Source organism: Bos grunniens, chromosome 29 (genome assembly GCF_055505025.1).
Source record: "Bos grunniens cultivar Pamir isolate PY7600 chromosome 29, Bosgru_T2T1.0, whole genome shotgun sequence".
Taxonomy (NCBI): Eukaryota; Metazoa; Chordata; class Mammalia; order Artiodactyla; family Bovidae; genus Bos; species Bos grunniens.
Genome location: NC_141193.1, coordinates 26,227,116 through 26,249,921, shown reverse-complemented (window position 1 = coordinate 26,249,921; position 22,806 = coordinate 26,227,116). Strand labels below are relative to the sequence as shown.

General features: G+C 45.9%; 1 protein-coding gene across 23 annotated transcripts in view; it reads right to left on the bottom strand.

Annotated features, from left to right (window-relative positions):
• Window positions 1–22,806, bottom strand: part of NAV2 (neuron navigator 2) — a 423,563-nt gene that overhangs the window by 171,298 nt on the left and 229,459 nt on the right. For 20 of the 23 annotated variants that reach the window (XR_015157994.1, XM_086385216.1, XM_086385183.1 and 17 more), the window contains one exon: window positions 4,285–5,380. Coding sequence is in view for 22 of the 23 variants with exons in the window: in XM_086385216.1 (XP_086241342.1) it covers window positions 4,285–5,380 (1,096 nt within the window). In the remaining variant the exon portion in view is untranslated. Of the gene's footprint in view, window positions 1–4,284; window positions 5,381–6,511; window positions 11,513–22,806 lie in introns of those variants that run through there. The other 3 variants (XM_086385203.1, XM_086385205.1, XM_086385204.1) reach the window with 1 other exon arrangement.

The following is a 22,806-nucleotide window of genomic DNA, read 5'->3' as shown; positions in this document are numbered from 1 at the left end:
AATGTGCTCTAGCCACAATTACCTCTGCTTATTCAGGCGTGCCAGGCAAATATAATTACATTCGGATACATAACCCTGGGGGTAATGTTATTCATTCATCGGCATCCTCAGCTAATTCAACCAGATTTCACTCTCTATGAAAAAGTGTTTGCCAAGAATGTGAATTGCCTAAAACAGACTGTGGGGGAGGTACCGATAAGCCCCACATCATCCATCTACACTCCCCCCAACCTCTGCCTTCCTATTGACGCCATCGGTTCCCCATTCCCATCATCTCTGAATTTAAAGGATTTCCATGCTCTCTGTGTTCCTCTCCTTCTTTTGACCAGAATCCAAGCTTTCATCATCTCTGCCCAGGCCGGTGAACAGGTATATTGCCTCCAGCCATAGAGCTTACAAATGACAGCCAGATATAGAAACCAGCCCACGGATGATTCTTACTGGTCTGCCTAGTATCTTTCAAAGCTTTTGAATTCATGTCCACATTTAAAACTGGAGAGAGGTCACCAAAAAAATCTGGATTTCTGTCCTTTTCTCAGTAAAAGCAAGTCTGGAAGGACTGAGCTCACTTTCTTGCAGGGCGCCACCTGCTGGTGAAAAGTGGTGGCGGTCCCCTTTGGGGAGGCGTGAGGATCCCTTTCCCGGAGTCCCATTCACCCTGAACCACTCAGGGTGCTGCTTCTGTGGTATCACCTCTGCGGGCCCAAGCAGGCACCTGAACTGTGATCTCTGTTTTAGACTGTTTCCAGGTCTTGTCCACCCCCCATTCTATTCTCCACTGACCTCAGTGACCCTGATGTGATCTTTCATCTTTTGATTAAAGGCCTCTAATGGTTTTCCGTTGCCCGCAGAATAAGACCTAAAGTCCTTATTGTGATAGAGGATGCCCTACTTCACAGGATTCTTCCTCCTTCATTTCCAACCCGTCTCCTGGCGCTCCTGCCTTTACACACGGCCCTGCCCTGTGCTCCACCCACATGTGGCTTCTCTCCAGTCCCAGCTCATACCCAGCCCTTCACAATTTTGTCTTTGTAGTCACTGTGCCCTTTGACTGAAGGCTCTTTTCCTCTTTCTTCCTTAGTTTGCTCCTGATCTGCCTTGAAGGCACAGCCCCGGTGTCATCTTGGTTTGGAAGCTTTCCCCAATTCTTGGCCAGCGGATGACTCCACCTCTTGTGCGTTTCTGTTCTCCTGATGTCTACTTATTACAGTAAGATCTAATTAATAAACCTTTCCTCCATTAGATTAAGAGCTCTCTGAAGGCTAAGACTGGCTCTTTTGATGTGGGCATTTAAGAACACTGCTCCAATTCATATGCTAAGCAGGCACTCAGGTAGGGTGTGCTGAATGGATAAATGAGTTTTTAAGTCTAGAAAGATTCGGGGTAAGAGAAGGAGCATTGGACTTGGAGGTCTGAACATGGAGCTGGCTGGAGTCTGCAGTCTTGATAGCCACGTACATCTCAGGAAATCACTGCACCTTGTAGAGAGGCGGGACCCTTATCTGGACATGGGATTACAACAGCGACCTCCCCTGGCTGCTACAAAACTCACAGGTGAAGCCACACAAAAGCACTTAGCGAAGTATAAAGCAACAGAGGTGTCCAGTGTGTCTTCTGAATTGGTAACTATAGTTCATTCCAAGTGATTTTTTTAAAAAAATGATTTATTTTCCTTTTCCTCTTGGTAACATCATTAACATGAGAGGTTCTGGGGGGAGCACTGTTAAGTAATAAACAGTGAGCTGTAAACTTGAGAGAGAGAACCTGGAGCATAAATGGAGTCTAAACCACTTTCTAAAATCCTCTGATCTAGTCCTGTCTCCTCAATTTACAGATGAGGCTCAGCACGAGGCAGTGATTTACAGTCAAGACTATTTCATGGTTAAGTACTGGGTCCCTCTAGGTAGAGAGACTTGGCTATAAGCACGAGCTCTTCTGACTACCAGCTCTTTGACGTAGATCAAGTTATTTAATTATTCTAGGCCTCAGTTTGCTTATCGGAAAAATGGGGATAAAAAAGGTAGCCAGCTCGTGGAGTTGTGAGAACGATCCAGTGATCTGGGTTTCTGCACACATGTGGTGCACACTCAGCAGCGGTGCCTGCAGCCAGGGCCCAAGGCCACACAGGGATGCACAAGTGAACAAAAGACCAAGTCAAGCAACCTGACTCCTATCCCAGGGCTCTTCTCTCCAGCCCCCTCCCGGGCTCACCCAGAGGAAAGGCACCTCAGAGGAGGAACAAGGACATCACACGGGGTGAACACAAACTTCCGGGTTCAACACACGGGATACTTTCTCCCTCCCATCTGTTGGACTTTAGCTCTTTACCATTAAGAGCTTTTCCTCTCATAGAAAAATCTTGAAATATTAAAAGAAAAAAAATAGAGGTTAAATGGTTTAGAATCTTTCAAATGATTACAGCCAGGAAAAAAAAGGAAGAGAGTGGAATTGACCGTGATCAGACTGTCACATATTTTAATTCTGAAAATGCAAATCAAAAATCTGGGAATAGCAGCGTGAATATGCCTGACTTTAAGATTATCCACATGACCGCAATGATAAAAATTTCACGGCAAGCAATTCAGTTGCCTCCACGATCAGAAAACAGTTGTATAAAAAGTTGAGCATGGAGACCAGTGCTGAATCATTATCTAAGCCTTGGTACCCTTCTCAGGACTGTTAGCCGAGCTGATGACTTGGTTTAATACAAAGATGACCACCTCCCATTTAAAAAGATCTGGTGTGACCCTCCCTGAAGGGGAGAGTGAACAAGGAAAAGGAAACAGCTTCTCGTCAGAAGCCTGACCTTCCCTCACGGGCTGGATGCTGTGAGCTTGACTCTGCAATCAATCGCTTGAACCAGTCTTCCTATCAACTCTTGGCAGGAATGGTAACAGAACTAGAACTCACCTCAGGCAGAGAGAGCAGAAACATCTAATTTACTGGGGAACCACGCAGACTGAGGAAGCGGAAAGTATGGCCACGAGTCTGTGCATATGAACAGGTATGCGAACACACGTGTGAATACATGCTAAGGTGCATGCACATTTCATGTGTGAGTGTGTACTTGTGTCCTTATTTACGTGTGACTGACCATGATGTGCACTCACGCCTATGGGTATGTGTGTGTGTGTGTGTGTGTGTATAAGCTGCGTAGAAGCTGTAAAGGAAGAGCCTGGACTGTGACACTGAACCATTGGTCCCCTCGGTGCTATGGACGGCTCTTAGTTATCACTCAGCTGTGCAGAGTGGCCCACTGCCCGGCAGATCTCGAGCATAGGATCAAGCTGAGCACTGTGAACAGGGCTCTGGGACCCCCCAAGAGCAGGGCTGGGTGGCTTCCATCTGCCCAGACAGGACTCATCGCAAGAATCAAGCATCACACAGAGACGATGTCCCCCATCCTGTACAGATGCGTGGTGTAACCAGAGGTTCTCACAGGCCACAACACCCAGAACAACAGCACTGGGCTCCCCGTGGTCTCCTGTGGTCCCCTGGATGTGCCATCAGAGACAGGCAGAGGGACTGACTGTGGAAACACTCAGGCTTGTCACCCCAAATACAACCCAGGTTCTCTGGTTCTTCTAGAACTAGTCCTTCCTTATGGTTACCCTTCTTCCTCATCCTGTTCTCCCCTCTGAAAAATCCCAGCACGTAGCAGGGACTGAAAAAATATTTGAGTTCCCTGGTTGCCTAGTGGTTAGAATTCTGGGCTTTCACGGCTGTGGCCTGGATTTAATCCCTGGTTGGGGAATTCACAATCCACACAGTGTAGCCAAAAAATAAAAACAAAAAAAATTTTTTAGAAGAAAAGAAAAAAAAAATACGTGCAATGGGGTAACAAACTGTGAGGTTCTGGAAGTTCAAGATGAGCCTCTCTGTTAGAAGTCTCAGTTGCGCAGCAAGGTGGTTTTGTGTTTCATCGTTTAGAGTACATTCAGGATGCTTTAGGACTGACCTCGGAGCCTGTCAAGTGAAACCAAACCACCCTCCTAGCTATTGTTCAGGCTGCTTCTGCCAAGCCCCTGGGTCCCCGTGTGCCTGGGCCACTCCTCTGCATCTTAGGATCACTCACATTTTCCTTCCTATCTTTAGCTTTCTAACCTACCCCCACGCCCCAGCCACACTGAATTAACTGTCCCTCAAGCACACCACGTATGTCTCTATCAGGAGCTGATCACGGGGCCCCTGAGCTGTCAGCCTCAATGTTCCCGGAAGACCCCTGCCCCTGAAGACCCCTTGCCCAGGGCTGGGCAAGGCCGGGGAGGGGGCAGCTGCTCCTACCTGTACATGAAAGGCGCCACGGTGGCAGTGTTGGGGTGGCTGTATTGCTGCTGGGGCTGAGGTAGCTGGACACTGACAGTATTGCTTCCTGTGGTCTGGGTGGTCCCCACGGACGCACTGACAGTCTGGCTGCTGATGCTGTGGTTCAGGCCGGTCCCTCCGGGGCCTTTTCCTTCCGAGGATGCCAGGCTGGAGGAGGAGCTGGAGTGCCTGCCGTCCAGCGGGGGCTTCTGCTGGGGGAGCCCCGAGCTCGGCTTCCCACCCCGGGCTCGCTCCCCGTCCTTGGAAGGCGTGGGGGCACTTGGGGATTTCCCGGGCACGCTCTTCATCCCTGGTTTTGGTATCCCGCTGTGGGAAGGGGCCGGGGCCTCCTTCTTGGCACTGTTGAGCTTCCCCCCTTTGGGGATGAAGCTGGCGATCTTGGAGGACTTTTTGGGCATCTCGGTCAGGGCGGCCCCGCTGGGGTCTTCTCTCGGCCCCTCTCTGAGGTCCGGCCTCTCTGTCACGGAGGCTCTCTTGGTGAGGTCCTTGCTTTTCTCCTTCTCGCGCTGTTGTTTCTCCTTTTCCTTCTCACTGCCTTTCGGGGAGCTCTTCTTGTTGGTCAGTGCCCGGCTGAAAGTCCTCTGGGCGATGCCCTTAAGGGCGATCTTGGGGCTGTTGGACAGGGGACCGGCCGCGGACAGCGGGCGTCCGCCCGCCTCCATCTCTTCGCTCTCCTCGAAGCTGGGCAGGATCTCCAGCCGCTCGCAGCTCGTGTCCCGCGACCCCGGGCCCTCGCCCGCCTTGGAAGCCCCCTTGCTGTTGAAAAGTTTTAGTTTTTCCAGCATGGACCTCTGATTGTTGGGGGCCGGCTTCAGGGCTTCAGGGGCGGGCCGGGGGGGCTCCGGCGTGGGCGGCTTGACGGAGAGCGCGGCGGCCGCGGCGCTGTGCTTCACGCTGACCGACTTGCTGCGCCAGGGCTTGGAGGCCGAGCCGGGCTGGGGGATGGCCGAGGAGGCGCCGCAGCTAGCAGGGCCACACCCGCCGCCTCCCTCCAAAGCAGCGGGCGCATCTTCGCTCATTGCGGGGTGGGAGGATGCAGGGCTCGCCAAAGGCTCTGCGGAGACGGGGAAGAGAGGGAGACCTGAGTTACACGCATGGACCTGCACTCATCACGAGAGGGCGTCGGCCACGGCTGGGCGGCCGATCGCTCCAACCCGGATGCCACGTAGCTCCACTACCTGTGTCTCAATTTAAATTCCACCTTGACTTTCTCCCACGCTCCATCAAGTACTGTTCACATCCCCTCCTCCCCCCGCCCCCCACCCACCCCCCACATTTTGGCATATGCTATGTGAATGCACACCGACCTTAACATCCACATGCATGTGGCACAATTAAGCACACACTTCATGGGAAAACAAACAAAAATCCACACCACCACTGACTGTGCGGGAATGGTACAAGAAATATCTCCTGTCTTGAATGATTCAACCCATAACCCCGTTATCCAACTAAAGGGAAACAATGGAGGATTATCCAACTTTAAGAAAACAATGTATCAGAGACAAACAATGGAGGATTATCCAACTTTAAGTAAACAATGTACCAGAGACATTAACACAGAACAGATTCCAAAAAAAAAAAAAATCCAGAAAAAAGAGAAACCAAGGATAATCTTGACAGACGTAATTACCCACAGAAATTGCTAAATCCCATCAAAGCATATACGTTTTCCCTATGTTGGCACTTTTAAAAGAGTTACCAATGTGGTGCAGGCTGGAGTTTAAAAAAAGGCTTTCGAGCTTAAGAGTATGAACTGAGCACGAGGCTTCACCGTCAGCAGGAAAACACGCAGGTTATCTCAAAGTCAAGGCTTCCCCCTTGGCACACAGGGTGTAGTTTCCCAGCCAGCCCCTTTTCTCAGAAAAGCCTCAAAACATTTCCAAATTGGAACTGGAATTATTCGGAGACGGGCAGGTTCCAAACTGGCACTCTGCTAGGCACCGAGGCAGCCTAGATTGATGACCTGAACGTCAGAGCTCCCTTGCTCAGGCAGCAGGCAAAGCCACACAGCGCCATCCTCCACGTAGGGACAGCTGTTAGAGGGAAGGGGGCCGGGACACAGCTGTGAGCCCATCCCCGCGCCCACCCACGACCACGCCTGCCCAGCGCAGACAGGGTGCAGCACCTCGGCCCCCAAAGAGCCCGTCCCCCGCACTTGCAAAGTCACAGGGACACGACTTACCCGGCCGCAGTCACTTTCTCCCGCAACGATTCCCTAAGAAAACTTCTCCAACGCGAGAGGCTGTCCTTCCGATTGTCACAAGTGTTTTCGGTTAAACTGCTCATGTTTCTAATTAACTTTTGTCATCCGCAACTGCTCCAGTGCCCAGAAGCCTGGCGGGATTAACGGCTGCTTCTTCTGCTCTTTTTTTTTTTTTTTTTTTCCCCTTTTTAAATACCTACGTTCCACCGCCTTCGAGCAGCAGAGTAAACTGTGTATAAGAGCGGCTTTTTATGATTTAAAAGTCAACGGCCGCCAAAGCCGAGCGAAGGCAGCCCCTTGTGGGACACGAGCCGGGAGCACTCCCGGCAGACGAACTGGCCTCCCTTCCCTCTCAGCTGCTCCGGGGGAGGGGGGGCGGTGCGGCGGGAAGCCGCAGCTCCGGGGTGATCCAACGCAGACCTCCCAATGTTTTAAAACACATACATCTTCCTGACTTCCCGGGGATTCGGGTTTGGAGCAGGGGCTGCTGTGCGATCCTCCCTTACAAAACGCACGGCGCATTGCTGGATCTTTTCCTGGGGAGAGCTTGGGGACTGGCTGGGAAACAGGCTTGCGGAACCCACCCACACCGCCAGCCCCTCGGAGGGTCTCCTCGGGTGGGACACGCTGCTCATGGAGGGCCTCCTGGCCTCAGGAGGTATCGTGCTAGGCACTCTGAGAAGAGGGGCTCACTGCCCCCGTCTGAAGAATGGGGAGACTGAGGCTTGGAGAGGGCTATGACTGACCCTCCATCACACCACAGGAGATGGTCCAGTGTGGGATTTGGGCTCAGGTCTCTCGACACAGTGCTCTTTGGGACTGCATCCCAGCTACCTCCCGCAATAAAGAACACTAAATGACAGCCACTTAGATGACCAGAGGACTTCAGGGCATCTACCTCATCTACTGCTTGAGTATATTCACGACATCCATGGTGGGGGACAAACCAGCCCAGCCACTGGATAGGAGGCAGCCTATGCCACAGAGGCCAGCTCTCTGGAGGGCAGCAGTGACCCTCCAATCGCGAGTTCTACCCTCTCAGGACTGCTGTCCTTCCCTTTACTTGGGCTCAGATCTGAGGCAGAAATATTCATTCATTCGTACATTCAGTATATTCATTCATACATTCAGTAAATTCATTGATATCAACATTCAAAGATGGGTCGTCCCTGGTGGCCCAGTAGTTAAGAATCCCTCTGCCAATGCAGGGGACACGGGTTCCCTCCGTGGTCTGGGAACTACGATCCCACATGCGGCGGGGCAACTAAACTTGAGCCACAGCTAGAGAGCCCTCCTGCCGCACTTCTGAAGCCCCCATGCCCCAGGGTTTGTGCTCCGCAACATAAGAGGACACTGCAATGAGCAGCCCGCACATCGCAGCTAGAGAGTAGCCCCCGTTTGCCACAACCAGAGAAAGCCCGAGGACAGCAATGAAGAGCCCACGTGTCGCAACGAAGACCCACGGCAGCCAAAATAATTATTTTTAAAAAATTAAAAACAAATCTAATGAGTGCCTAGTATATGCCACACGTTTTTCTAGGCACTGGGATACATCAATGACAACGCGGAGATCCCTGCCTTCATGGATGTTACACTCTAGCGGGGAGGAACAGATAATTCATATAATCAATACATACATTTTATCACTTGGTAGAAAAGAAGTCCCAGAGAAAAGGGTTTTGAGTGGGGCATGGGAGATTGCAACAATGTCCTTATAGGAGCTACAGCAAATCGGGATCAGAGGTTTGCTCTTCTTTTCTAAAGAAGTTTCAGAACTACTCCCTACTGAGCAGAAGCACATGCATCACTGTGACTTCTCTGCTCCCACACATTCCCTGGAACTCTTACAAAGCTCGCCTGAAATAATTTGGACAAGAAATGCCCCTGCCTAGCATTTCTGTGTAATTTTAAATCTTAACATGCACAGCTAGCAATCAGTTGTTACGAACCAGTTAGAGACTGATCCAGAGTTAACCAAACACCTGACTTGTCTAAGAGAAATGTGTAGGCCAATCAAAGACGTGTGTTTCCTTCAGGAAGGCTGCCAGGTGCAAGAAGGGGCTCACATGACGGATGCATCGTCACTTCCCAGGCTGTCCCCAGATGGCTCCCAGAAACTCCTGTCTTTCAAACCCCAGCTCAATGCCTTCATCCTTTGTCAAGCTCCCTGAGACCCTCGGGCTGAATGAACTACCGGTTCATTGCATCATCACCTGGTATTTTTACCTACTCTGCTTCTCCAGAACACTGTCCAAACTTCCCTTTTTATAAAAGCATTTGGAGGGCCACCTACTTACACCAGGCACTGGGAATATAGCCCCTGGCCTTTAGGAACTCACTGTTCAAAGAGGCAGCAGACCTCAAAACAGAGCACAGAAGCAATGTCAAGGCTGTAGAGGGCGGCACATAGTTCCGGGAGACCCGAGGATTGGGATCTCCTGATTCTCCCCAGAGACTCTGGGAGAGCTTCATGGAGGAGGCGCTATGGGTTGGCTTGTTCCCCTGGTCTGTGAATCCCTCCAGAGCAGAGACCTGCCCCCATACATCCTTGTTTCCCTAAGCCTGCCAGAGCATAGAAAATACTAAATGGTTTCTGAATTGTTGGTGGGTAGTTGTAACATTTGCAAGTCACACTTAAGGCAAGAGAGACTCAAAATCTGTGATCAGTCATTAGGGTTTTATTACAACCTTTCAGTCCAAACTAAGGATTAGGACTCAGAGCTTCAGAATTTCCACTTGGCATTTTGCCTGGGTTCCCCTTGTTATAGGATCTTGGGGACATTTCAAGGCTGCTCATTATAGCTGTAAGACATAGTCCGAGGGGATGGTTCTGAATTTGGTTTCTGGAACAGAAGTTCCCTGAGTAGGGCTACTGGGCACCAGAGCACCATCAGACCATCAATACTTTAGAATTAGGTCACAGCCAGTTGCTGCTGTTGTTCAGTCGCTCAGTCGTGTCCGGCGTTTTGTGACCCCGTGGACAGCAGTATGCCAGACTGCCCGGTCCTTCACCATCTCTTCCCCTAAACACTGAAGGGGCTCCAGGTCATGAGTGGTCTTGTGCAGGTGAACTGGACACATTTCTGTCATTCCTGGGGTATCACACCTGTGACCTCAGACCTTGGCTGAGGTGGAAAGCAGCCATTTCTAACACTAGGCTTCTGTGATTCCTACCAGGCTTCTGAGTGTGTGAGATAAATGCAGGAGAGGCCTGGGGAGGCAGGCAAAGTGGCCAGTGTGATACCAGCTGAGGTATACCACTCCGCCCCTCCATCCCCCATTTGTAAGAGGGTAGGCTTTTCTCTAGAGTCCTTTCAGCTCTGCTTCCATTTGAATCTCAGTGAGTCTCCAAGAGGCCTGGAGAGGCTGGGCCCCAAGAACACAGCTAGGCTCACTTGCTAAGTTCTATGGTTACCGCCTGCTATGACATACAGGTGTGTCTTTAACTTCAATCATTTCCCTTACCAGTAAATGCAGAAAATGGGCCGGGTCAAGGTATACTCAAACTTTTATTTATTTTGGCCATGTGGCATGCAGGATCTTAGTGTCCTGACCAGGTATCAAACCCACGCCCCTGTGCCCTGGACCACTGGACTGCCAGGAAAGGCCCAAGAAATACTCAACCTTGGATGAGCTGCTAGTGAATTAAAATCTGGTGTTCCAGGAAGACAAATGAGGGAGAGAGAGGGTGGGGTGAGTCCTTTAAAATTAAGAACACTTCTCTCTCTAATAACTCTAGAGAGAGAAAGGAAGAAAGCGTGAAAGAAATGCTCTGACCACCAGCATTCTCCCAACAATGGTATGTGGTCCACGGAAGGAAGTGAGATGAACACTTCTGATGACACATGGATTCACATGTTTATATTTTAAAAGTTACCTATTTATCTGCTGCATATCATAAAAGACAAGCAGTTCACATATAAATCAGCAGTTTCATGGGACGGTTCAGACGCAGATTTAATTTGAGTTGATTTAAGGAAACTATGAAACAAATAAAAACACAAGCAGTTTACTGATTTGGCAAGACTCGCACAGCAAGCTTGTGAAAGACTAAAGTTGGGGAAACACTGCTTCATTAAATCAGAAATACTGATTTTATATGTAAAATATATAACTATTTTTAAAATATTTATTTCATACTCAATCTATTCTTTTGATAAATGCAATCAATCAAAAGGAAAGTGAAGTCGCTCAGTGGTGTCCAACTCTTTGCGACCCCATGGACTGTAGCCCTACCAGGCTCCTCCGTCCATGGTATTTTCCAGGCAAGAATACTGGAGTGGGTTGCCATTGTCTTCTTCAGGAGATCTTCCCGACTCAGGGATTGAACCCGGGTCTCCTGCATTATAGGCAGATGCTTTACCGTCTGAGCCACAGGGCGGAAGGCCCCAAAAAGGACTAGGTTTAAAACTAATCTGAAATGGCTACTGTTAGAGCTTTATTTATTTATATGTATTTGTTTAGCATGACATTTTGCTGGGAATTGGTCAGATCTGGGAACATAATCAGGTCTTTGTGCCAAAAGTAATTCTAAGGATAATGGTCTTAAGTTTCAGACTACTGAATATAATAAGAATAATACATTACATCATGCCCAATAAACATCCCAAATATCCATATGCAAAATTCCATGACTTATTATATGTAATAGATGTTGGTAAATTCTGCCCTAGTTTGTATTTTATGCTTTGCTATACCAGGTCTGAGTTGCAGCAGAACTCTTTGTTGAGGCATGTGGGATCCAGTTCCCTGACCAGGGATCAAACCCAGGCCCCCTACGTTAGGAGCATGGAGTCTTAGCCACTGGACCACCAAGGAAGTCCCCTAGTTTGGACTTGGAATGCTGATCACAGGGCCCCCGAACAGAGTTTGTGAACCACGCCCCGTGGTCTGATCTCAGCTTTAAAAGGCCAGCTCACCAGGTTCACCCACCACCAACTGACAAACCACCGCAAAAAGGAAAAGTCTCATTTGAAATGCTGCAGAAACAGGAGGGCTTTGAAGAAGAGAAAAGGCTTTTTGAAGAAAAGAGTTTAAGGAGAGCATTAATCCTCCTGTGGGTAAGGGAAAATTTGGTTTTTCTGGCAACCAGCCTTTAACCTTCCCTGACAGTAACCAAAACACTTTCTAAATGAAAATACTGTCCAAGGCAGATAAACAAGTATTTCTTCCTCTCTTCCTCCACGAGGACCAGCAGTGGCCCCTGGTCCCTTCTGTCCCCAGCTTCCTAGTTAGGGAGATGTTGGTGGTCTGGCTGGGGTAACAGGCACCCAGGGAGCACAATCTAGGCCAGCTGATCTTAGTTCCTGTCACCCTACTGTGATTTTAAACCTGCTCAGAGGTTGGGTCTAGCCTGAATCTTCAGGAAAAGGTCTGACCATTGGGCCTATAATTTTGGGCCTATACATTGGGCCTATACAATTTCCTATAATTTGTTAAGATGTCAGTGTTGAGTATACAAATTTGTTAGGATAACTGAAACCAGTTTTGTTTGTTTGCTAGTTTGCTAGTTTGTTGTTAAGTGCATGGACTCTAGCCACACAGGCTGCAGATTACTTTCAGAGTTGCTCGTTAGTTTCTCTACAACCATGTTAGCCACCAGACCACAGAGGGACACATAAGTGGATCTCGCTCAATCCACTTAGTGGTTCTGCAGGATTTCTGCAGCCTGGCCTGAGAAACCTTCTCAATACTGCTGTAATCAATGTCTAATATTAAAGGCATGGGCACGAATATAGTTTCTCTCCAACTCCTCCCTGGAGAGGAGCCTTGGAGGTACAGAAAGATGGAGAAAGGGGTCAAGAGAATTGCCAACAAAAGTGGTCAGAGAGGGGAAAGGCATGGAGTAGAAGGAGCTGGGCTCTGAATCCATATTTTCTAAGGATCATTTTGTGTCTATAATTCCATAGGCTCCCAACATCCAAGTTAGAATAAGAATGATGATTTATATAAACAAATATTTTATTTAAAGTTGCTCTGTTAAGTTAGTCCCTAATAAAAATCCCAATGATGTTTTTGTTGAAATAGAAAAATCCATACAAAAATTCATGTGGAATCTCAAGGGACTCTGAGTAGACAAAGTAATTCAGAAAAAGAACGAAGTTGGAGGTCTCATACTTTCTGATTTCAAGCCTTTCTACAAAGCCATCACTGCAATACTGACAAAGGCAATCATATAGACCAATGGACAAGAGCCACCAGACATAAACCTTTGCGTATACGGTCAAATAATTTTCAAGAATATTCAATGGGGTAAAAGTCATCTTTTCAACATATTTTCTGGGAAAACTAGATGTTCACATGCAAAAAAATGAAGCTAGGTTCATACCTTATACCATATTAAAAAATTAACCTAAGATGGATCAGACTTAAATGTATGAGTTAAAACTATAAAACTCTTACGGGAAAAACACAGGGCAAAAACTTCATGACACTAATTTTGGCAGTGATTTCTTGGATATGACACAAAAAGCAGGAGCAAAAAAACAAGTAAGCTGAACTTCATCAAAGTTAAAAAAAACTTTTCTGCATTAAAGGACACAATCAACAGAATGCAAAAACAACCTATGAGTGGTAATAACTGCAAATCATACATCGGATATCCAGAATATATAGAGAACTCATATAACTCAACAACAACATGATATAAAAATGGGTAAAGGACTTAAACAGACATTTCTCCAAAGAATATATATGATTGACCAATACACACACAGAAAGATGTTCAACATCACTAGTCATCGGGGAACACAAACCAAAACCACAGGAGGATACCACTCCATACCAATTAAGATGGCTATTATTTTTTTTAAAAAGAAAACAGCAAGTGTTTCTGAGGATGCTGAGAAATTGGAACTCTTGTGCATTACTGTGAGAATGGAAGATTGTGCAGCCATTGTAGAAAACACAATGGCAGTTCCTCAAAAAATTAAACATAGAATATGTCCTACCAGTCCCACTCCTGAGTATATACCTGAACGAGGTGAAAGGAGGAACTTAAACAGACATTTGTACACCCAGGTTCCTAGCAACATTATTCACAATAGTCAAAAGGCAGAAGCAACCCAAATGTCTATCAATCCATAAACAATGGATACTGTTTGGATGAATGAATGAATCATCTAAGTGTGAGATATATCAATGTCTCTTTCTTTATACACACACACACACACACACAATGGAGTATTAAATTCAGCCTTCAAAAGGAAGGAAATTCTGACACCTGCAATAATAGGGATGTCCCTTCCATTAGGAAGCTTCTACAAGCCCCTTATCCTTATCCATCGGAAGGCAGACAGAATGGAAACCACAATTACAGAAAACTAACCAAACTGATCACTTGGATCACAGCCTTGTCTAACTCAGTGAAACTATGAGCCAGGCTGTGCAGGGCCACCCAAGACAGATGGGTCATGGTGAAGAGGTCTGACAGAATGTGGTCCACTGGAGAAGGGAATGGCAAACCACTTCAGTATTCTTGCCTTGAGAACCCCATGAACAGTATGAAAAGGCAAAATGATACGACACTGAAAGATGAACTCCCCCAGGTTGGTAGGTGCTCAATATGCTACTGGAGAAGATTAGAGAAATAGCTCCAGAAAGAATGAAGAGACAGAGCCAAAGCAAAAACAACCACCAGCTGTGGATGTGACTGGTGATGAAAGTAAAGTCCGATACTGTAAAGAACAATATTGCACAGGAATCTGCAATGTTAGGCCCATGAGTCAAGGCAAATTGGAAGTGGTCAAACAGGAGATGACAAGAGCGAACATATCTGCTACTGTGGGCAAGAATCCCTTAGAATAAATGGAGTGGCACTCACAGTCAACAGAAGAGTCCAAAATGCAGTACTTGGGTGCAATCTCAAAAACAACAGAATGGTCTCGGCTCATTTCTAAGGCAAACCATTCAATAGCAAAGTAATCCAAGTCTATGCCCCAACCACTAATGCTGAGGAAGTTGAAGTTGAATGGTTCTATGAAGTTGTACAAGAACTTCTAGAAGTAACACCAAAAAAAAAAAAAAAAAAGATGTCTTTTTCATCATAGGGAACTAGAATGCAAAACCAGGAAGTCAAGAGATACCTGGAGCAAAGGCTAACAGACTTTTGCCAAGAAAATGCACTGGTCATAGCAAACACCCTCTTCCAACAACACAAGAGACAACTCTACACATGGACGTTACCAGATGGTCAATACTGAAATCAGATTGATTATATTCTTTGCAGCCAAAGATGGAGAAGCTCTATTCAGTCAGCAAAAACAAGACTGGGAGCTGACTGGCTCAGATCATGAACTCCTTATTGCCAAATTCAGACTTAAACTGAATAAAGTAGGGAAAACCACTAGACCATTCAGGTATGACAAATCCCTTATGATTATACACTGAAAGTGACAAATAGATTCAAGGGATTAGATCTGATAGACAGACTGCGTGAAGAACTATGGATGGAGATTCCTGACGTTGTACAGGAGGCAGTGATCAAGACCATCCCCAAGAAAAAGAAATGCAAAAAGACAAAATGGTTGTCTGAGGAGGTCTTACAAATAGCTGAGAAAAGAAGAGAAGTGAAAGGCAAAGGAGAAAAGGGAAGATATATCCATCTGAATGCAGAGTTCCAAAGAATAGAAAGGAGAGATAAGAAAGCCTTCCTAAGTGATCAGTGCAATGAAATAGAGGAAAACAATAGAATGGGAAAGACTAGAGATCTCTTCAAGGAAATCAGAAATACCAAGGGAACATTTCATGCAAAGATGGGCACAATAAAGGACAGAAACGGTATGAACCTAACAGAAGCAAAAGATATTAAGAAGAGGTGGTAAGAATACACAGAAGAACTACACAAAAAAGATCTTAATGACCCAGATAATTATGATGGCGTGACCACTCATGTAGAACCAGACATCCTGCAGTGTGAACCCAAGTGGGCCTTAGGAAGCATCACTACAAACAAAGCTAGTGGAGGTGATGGAATTTCAGCTGAGCTATTTCAAATCCTAAAAGATGATGCTGTGAAAGTGCTGCTGTCAGCAAATTTGGAAAACTGTGGTGTTGGAGAAGACTCAAGAGTCCCTTGGATAGCAAGAAGATCAAACCAGTCAATCTTCCACCTGGGCTTCCCTTCCTCCACCCCCATCACTTTAACTCCCTTCCAAATTCAGAAACATTCAGCGTAAGGGCAGAAGTAGAGAAAAGCAGAGACATTACTTTGCCAACAAAGGTCTGTCTAGTCAAAGCTGTGGTTTTTCCAGTAGTCATGTATGGATGTGAGACTTGGACCATAAAGAAAGCTGAGCACCAAAGAACTGATGCTTTTGAACTTTGTGTGGTGTTAGAGAAGACTCTTGAGAGTCACTTGGACTGCAAGGAGATCAAACCAGTCAATCCTAAAGGAAATCAGTCCTGAATATTCATTGGAAGAACTGATGCTGAAGCTGAAGCTCCAATACTTTGGCCACCTGATTCGAAGAACTGACTCACTGGAAAAGACCCTGATGTTGGGAAAGATTGAAGGCAGAAGGAGAAGGGGATGACAGAGGATGAGATGGTTGGATGGATGTTATCACCAACTCAATGGACATGATTTTGAGCAAGCTCTGGGAGTTGGTGATGGACAGGGAAGCCTGGAGTGCTGCAGTCCATGGGTCACGCAAAGAGCCAGACACGACTGAGTGATTGAACTGAACTGACAACAGGGATGAACCTTGAAGACGTTACTCTAAGTGAAATAAGCAAGTCACAGAAGGCAAATATCATTTGATTCTACTTACAAGAGGCCCTTGAAAAGCTGAATTCATAGAGACAGTAAGTAGAAAGGTGTTTAGGGTCTAGGGAGAAGGCAGGAATTTTCACAAAAAAAAAAAAAAAAAAAAGAAGTCTGTAATTGGGTCCAAGTAACAGAATTCTGATCACCACAGCCTAAATAGATGAGGGGTTTACTCCTTCTACTTCCAGTGGTTTTAGCACAGGGTCTGGCACACAATTTGTTGCTCAGTGGCTCAGACGTGTCCAACACTCTGTGATCCTGTGGACTGCAGCAGCACACAATAAGAGTTCAATAAATATTTGTTAAAGTTTCTCTGTCAGTTTGATGGTTAACGCATCACACAAAAGTACATAATTTTGATTGCTTTACAAGTATTACTTTATTCTACCTTGGAAAAAATAACATCTACTTCAAAGAAGAGTGATCCTTCTGAAGAAACTGTAGCAAATTACACCACTAGGCTTTTTCCTCCTCACAGGGGCCATCACTGACTCCTTGATGAAGCTTCTGACTGCAGTACTTCCTTGCCCCCCTCACTGCCCCATATCCCTACCTAGACATATACCCCCCAGTCTGTTTCTTCTAGGAAACCTCCAGAAACCAGAAGCCATCTCTTTTCATCTAAAGATGCAGAAGGCTCTGCCAGGCCTTCTCTGGGGTCCTAACCCTTGCTGCCCCATGTTGCAGTGAGTGGTCACACTTAGCTTACAAGAATAACTGATGTGCCAGGTCCCAGAAATGCTTGTTGGAAATTCATGCCTTGGTCCCTTTTATGACTGACCTGTTTCACTTAGCATAAGTGGTGCAGTGACGGGTGCCCAGATGTTAATAAACAAACGACAATGATCACCCACACTGAATCCCTCCATATGGCTCCAAGTTAAAAACCAGGCATGCCTCACTTATCCCTCTTGGCTAACCCTGCCAGTTTTCTCTTACAGCTAAGTGGACTCAGAAGACTAGAATCCTTGGTGATGCTTTTTCTCCCATGAATGGTGAAATTTTTGCTATACCAAGTCACCAAAGAGATTGTGTTCAAATAGGCCAGTACCTTATGAGGGTGTAACCAAAAATAAATGTGTGGAAGGTAAAAATGCACTCTCCTAGTGACCTGAAGCCAACTCTGTTCCCAGTTCCCCCTCTGTGACTCTCCCCCCAGAAGAAATAGAAGAAGAGGCCCTTGACAGTTGCCACCATTACAGTTATGTTCTGTTTTAATGTATGACAAGGTAATTCTTCCTCTTCAGTGGCTTCCTTTGCGTAAAACCAAGTGAAGCTATGGGTGTGCGTGCATGCATGCATGTGTGCTAAGTCACTTCAGTCGTGTCCAACTCTTTGCAACCCTATAGACTGTAGCCCCCCAGGCTCCTCTGTCCATGGGATTCTCCAGGCAAGAACACTGGAGTGGGTTGCCATTTCCTCTTCCAGGGGATCTTCCCGACCCAGGGATCGAACTCGTGTCTCTCATGTCTCCTGCACTGGCAGGAGGGTTCTTTACCACTAGCACCAAATGGGTAAAGAGGTCATTTGTTTCCCTAAATGGAGCTAAAAGGAGTCTTATTTTCTTATAAGAGAGTGCCATTTTCCTGCATAGTTATTACCACATTTTCTCCAGTTTCACAAGGTACATTTTCAAATCCTACTTACTGCCTTAAAGAACTGGAAAACTTAACAAAAGTTAACTTGCTGGAAATATTAACATACAACTGGGCTTATGGTTGACCTGGTAATAACACCTTAGAAAGAGAATAAACTCTTAAAATCTTTCTCTCCCTCCCATATATCCTTTACATCAAAAGATGCCCCAGGCATATTTGTAAATCCTCCCACTCCACTGGGTAAGGAGACAAATCATTTGACTCTTGACACTCAAAGGAAGATCTCTTTAAAAATAAAAAAAAAACGGTCCTATTTTTATCTTTCGCATCTTAAAGCCATATCACCCTCAAAACAACTCTTTTCTCTCTCTTGAACTTATTTGTTCAAAATCCCAAGCAATATGTTTCAGAAGAAAGCTTTTGTTTTAATTTCTCAAGCCATTTCTCTATCTTGTACCATATATGGCTATAAGAACATACAAAACTGGCCGTAGAAAGCCTTCTCCCTTGCTTTAAGGGTGTATGAAATTTCACAGAGACGATAAACACTTTATGGGGGCAAATCTCATTCTCGCAGGCCACTATCCACAGCTAACAGCTCTTGGCAGAACGCGATGGTTGTATGTTATTATAAATACACTCTTCCCACCTCTGCCCCCCAAGACAGAGCTGGCTAAAGAATGTTACAGGCTCTCCTTGCCTAAGATGCTGGTCCAGTCTTCTTGGTTTTTCTTGGAGCAAGGGATGGGCTCTTTAAAACAGGGGCCTCCAAACCAAGTTTTAAACCAGACAGTACAAACAGGCAGCAACAGAGAGAGGGGCCCTCGGCTCAGGTAAGTTTAGAAAACAGATGGCTAAAGAGCAATCAATGTTCTTGTCTCAGGACTTCTCAGAGCCTTAAATATGCCCACTTGCCCTGGGGATATCCAAAATGATAGAGGATAGTATGAATCCTGTATGTATTTTTGTCATAGAACTGATCTTATGGAATAGCTTAAAGGAATAATAGCCTTATCACAGGATGTATTCTGGTAAACTGCCCTAATGGAGGCGGGCAGAAGATAGGTACATAACCCAAATCAGACAAGACAGCAGTCCAACAGGTAACAGTCACTAACCAGGAGAGCTATGCAAAGGAGAAGGGAGAAGAGGCGTCTTTATACCCCCTGGGAAGCTATAATCTAGTAGACTGCAGAATGTTCTCATGCAATCATGAGATTTGTGCAGTGACATGCATTTCTGAACACTAAATATCCTTAATAATGTACCTGTTCCTTTTCATTTCAAAAGGATTAGGATAAGGCTTGGCACTAAAGTCAAAAGGCTACATGAAAACAGGAAGCAGCAGTCATGGCTGTGAAGGGGGACGTCAGAAAAGATTTCTATCCACAGGCTCACTATGGCTCAGTCCTGACACACGGGAGCCACGAAAACTGATGTGATCTCGGCTTGTATTAACACAGGGATGGCATTCAGAACAAACGAGGTAAGGGTCTCGCCCAGCTGTGCACAGCTCAGACCAGAGCTAGAACAGGGAAAACTTTAGATTTTGGACCTGGACAGGCTTCTTAGAGATCACTACCTTCAGTCCCTCATTTCTGCAAAAAGGAACACATCCTTGGTCAGGTAATGACTTCTCTGAGGTCTCCCAATCAGTAAACGTTATAGCTGGCATTGAACTTAGGACTCTGGGGCTTGTTAAATTAAGCAGCTTTGCTGTCCCTACCCCAAACCTCCCAGTTCAGAATCTCTGCAGAGAGACCCTTCCAAATGGCTGAAGCCCTAACTAGCTTCCCAGGTGACAGGCATCCAGCTATTAAAGAATTCATCTTACTACAACATGCTGGAATTTTTAACTTGCCCAGGATAAGGACTAGAATCTGAAGATGACCGTGAACCATTTTCAGCAAGGAGTGGCCAAAATGATGGAGACGTTCAGCCTGGAGAAGAGAGGATCTGGGAAAAGGCAGAAATGGGAGACACCTTCTTACTCAGGTAGCTTCCTTTCTCTTTGCTTTTCTGGCCCACTGACAGCAAACCATCAGAAAGGGTTACAGTCAGGGCAGGTCCGGGACTCAGGTCTGCTCTGTGGACAGTGAGAGGTCAAAGACCCAGACAGCTTGGAAGATGGGGGCCCTCGGGGCTCCACGGCCAAGCAGGGGAGTGGACGGGGGAGGGAGTGTTCCCTGCAATTGTGGAAAAGGGGAGCTGAGCCAATCTGCTTTTATATGTTCTCTGCTCCACTTCTACCAGAGCAGCTCTCTTTACGTGTAAGATTTTATTTGACGAAAGGTTTCCATTAGAAAAAAAACCTTTAACAACGTTAATAATCCTATATTAATAAGAATAATAGCCAACACTGACAGGTCTGCACTTTATGCAGACACCATGCTAGAAAGCATTTTTATTGTATTGACTTTTTTCATTTACCTTAAAAATCTAATGAGATAGATAATAACGATTCCACTTTGCCAATGGAGAAATTGAGGACAAGGTGTTCAGTGCCTCAAGATCAAACAGATTAGCACCAGGCAATTTTATTTCAAAGTTCACACACTTTGGCTACACTCCCAGTCTACCTGCCTGAACATGAGACCCTAAACTGGACTCTCAAAGTACATGCTCCTTTTTGGGTATAAAACAGTGGTATTTTCATCAACTCTTCTGTCAACAGCTCTCAGAAATGCTACATGGAAATTCTCTGACCTTTAACTCCTTCCCAGAGGAAAGAGAGAATTTTTCTCTCTAGGAGGTTCTTTAAAAAAAAAAAATGGGAATGTCAAACAGCTGGGCAATAACTTAAATATGGCTTTTGTTCTTCAGAATTTAGGATGCTGGCAAAATGTAATCTTTTTGCTGTTATCTTTTCTGCCAATCAAAATCAGCCACCAACCAAAGGACTAACTTATTATATTTCTCCAGGGGAATCAATGCAGAAACTGAGAGCTGAATTGGACTATTATTCACTATCTATGATTGTATATGCCCAACATGTAGGAACAGGAGGGGAAAAAAGCAGTCATTTATCCTGATTCTGCCAAGTATGCAGACACGTGGTATCAGATAGATCAAATAATTCCGGGGCTTCATGGCCATTGCTGATCTATGCCCAGCTCTACCGACTTCTGAGCCTTTGCACCTGACAGTTGCCTTCTTAATGGAAAAATGGATTTTTTTCTTCTGGGGGGTAGGGGGGAAAAACACCCATGGAGGCAGAAAATGTCCCTAAAGACTGCTCATCAGCTTTATTCACCCAAATCGGGAAGTGATTTCCTCCAGGTGTCTATTTAGTTCTATACAGCAGGTCTAGCTGTGACAAGCTGGGGGCAGAGACTTCAGTTTTTGTAAGTGGAGCACTCATTTAGATAAATCTAGTAACTCTGCTGTAAAGTTGAGACATTTTTTCAGAACAAGAGAATCGTGATGCAGTAGCAAGAATGGGAAGGTAGTTGTTTTATTCTGCTCTGTGCTACTCAACAGCACCCTTAGAATCACGCCGGAAAGAATTTAATGAATGGGGTCAAGTCCAATTTCATAACCTTGACCTAGTCATTTAGTTTGGTTGAACTTCAGCTTATTCATAAGTAGAAACAGAACTAATGTCCCTAACTACCATTCACTGAGTGCTAACCAAGTGCCAGATATTGTACTAAGTTCATGCAATATTGGGTGGGCCCAAAAGTTTGTTTGGGGTTTCACAGCCCAAATGAACTTTTGGGCCCACCCAATAATTTCATTCACCTAATTCATTTAATTAATGATTTATTTGATTCACACACAAGCATCTTATGAACCAGGTTTATTGCAGTTCAGAGATGTTAGCAACTTGCTAACGTGGCTAGGAAGTGACCAAGCAAGAATGTGAACACTAAAGTTCATGCTCTTAACCCGTGCACTCCACTAAACAGAGATGGTGACCGAAGTTCTCTTCCTTCACTATGAGGAGCAAAGGAGTAATGATGGGAAAACATTTTGCAAAAATACCTACATACATATTCACGTTTATCCCCCTACTAATATTGGGCTTTCTTGAAGTCAGGGACAGCTGTAACCAGTACTGGTGGAATTACTGTCTTCATAAGCGGAGCGGGACCAGGGGGCACCCTAAAAGCTCTTCCTGACCCAATTTCATAGAGAGAGGAAAAAACTGCTTCCTGGGCCCTGTGCATTCCAAAGCACCCAGGGATGGCAAGAAACTTCCCACGGCCCCATCCAGGCTGACTGCAGACAGCTGGCAAGCTCCTTCTGATCTCTCCAAACCAGGGCCCCGTGCAAGGCAGGCCTTGGCCTGTGTACCTCGTCCATCTCCCCAGGCTCGCTGGAGACAACCCAGTTAATACACGGCTCTCACTGTCTTCCATGATGACTCAGACACTCCTGGCAACATGTACTCTGTTTCTGTAAGACTCAAAAGGCTCTTCACGTGAATGACGGTGAAAAGGATTCAAGAAGCTTCTTACCCGCGTGCAGAGCTATGATATATAATGTGGAAACCAGGCTCGCTCACGAACTGGCTTGGAGGTTTTAGCACACACTTACACATGCCAAAGCTTATTAAATGTTGTTCCAGGAGATCTTTGTCATCTTGAATAACGAATTCTGGAGGTACAGTAACCAGGGATGTGATTGAGGCTCAAAGTTATTTGGTGATGTTTCTACTTGGAATCCTAAAACAATCACAACATGTAGTATCTGTTCCTGCATCCATTAGATCCCATCCCATCCCATCCCTCCAACATTTCTGACTCTTCTAGTCCAGGTCATTTCCCAGGTGCTAGAGATAAAGCAAGGGACATAAAATCCATACCTTTAAGGGGTTCTAATTCTTACGAGTGAAACAGACCATAAAGCAGAAGTAACAACAAAGTGTGAAGTCACTGTGACAGGAGAATGTTATAGAACTCTGGGTG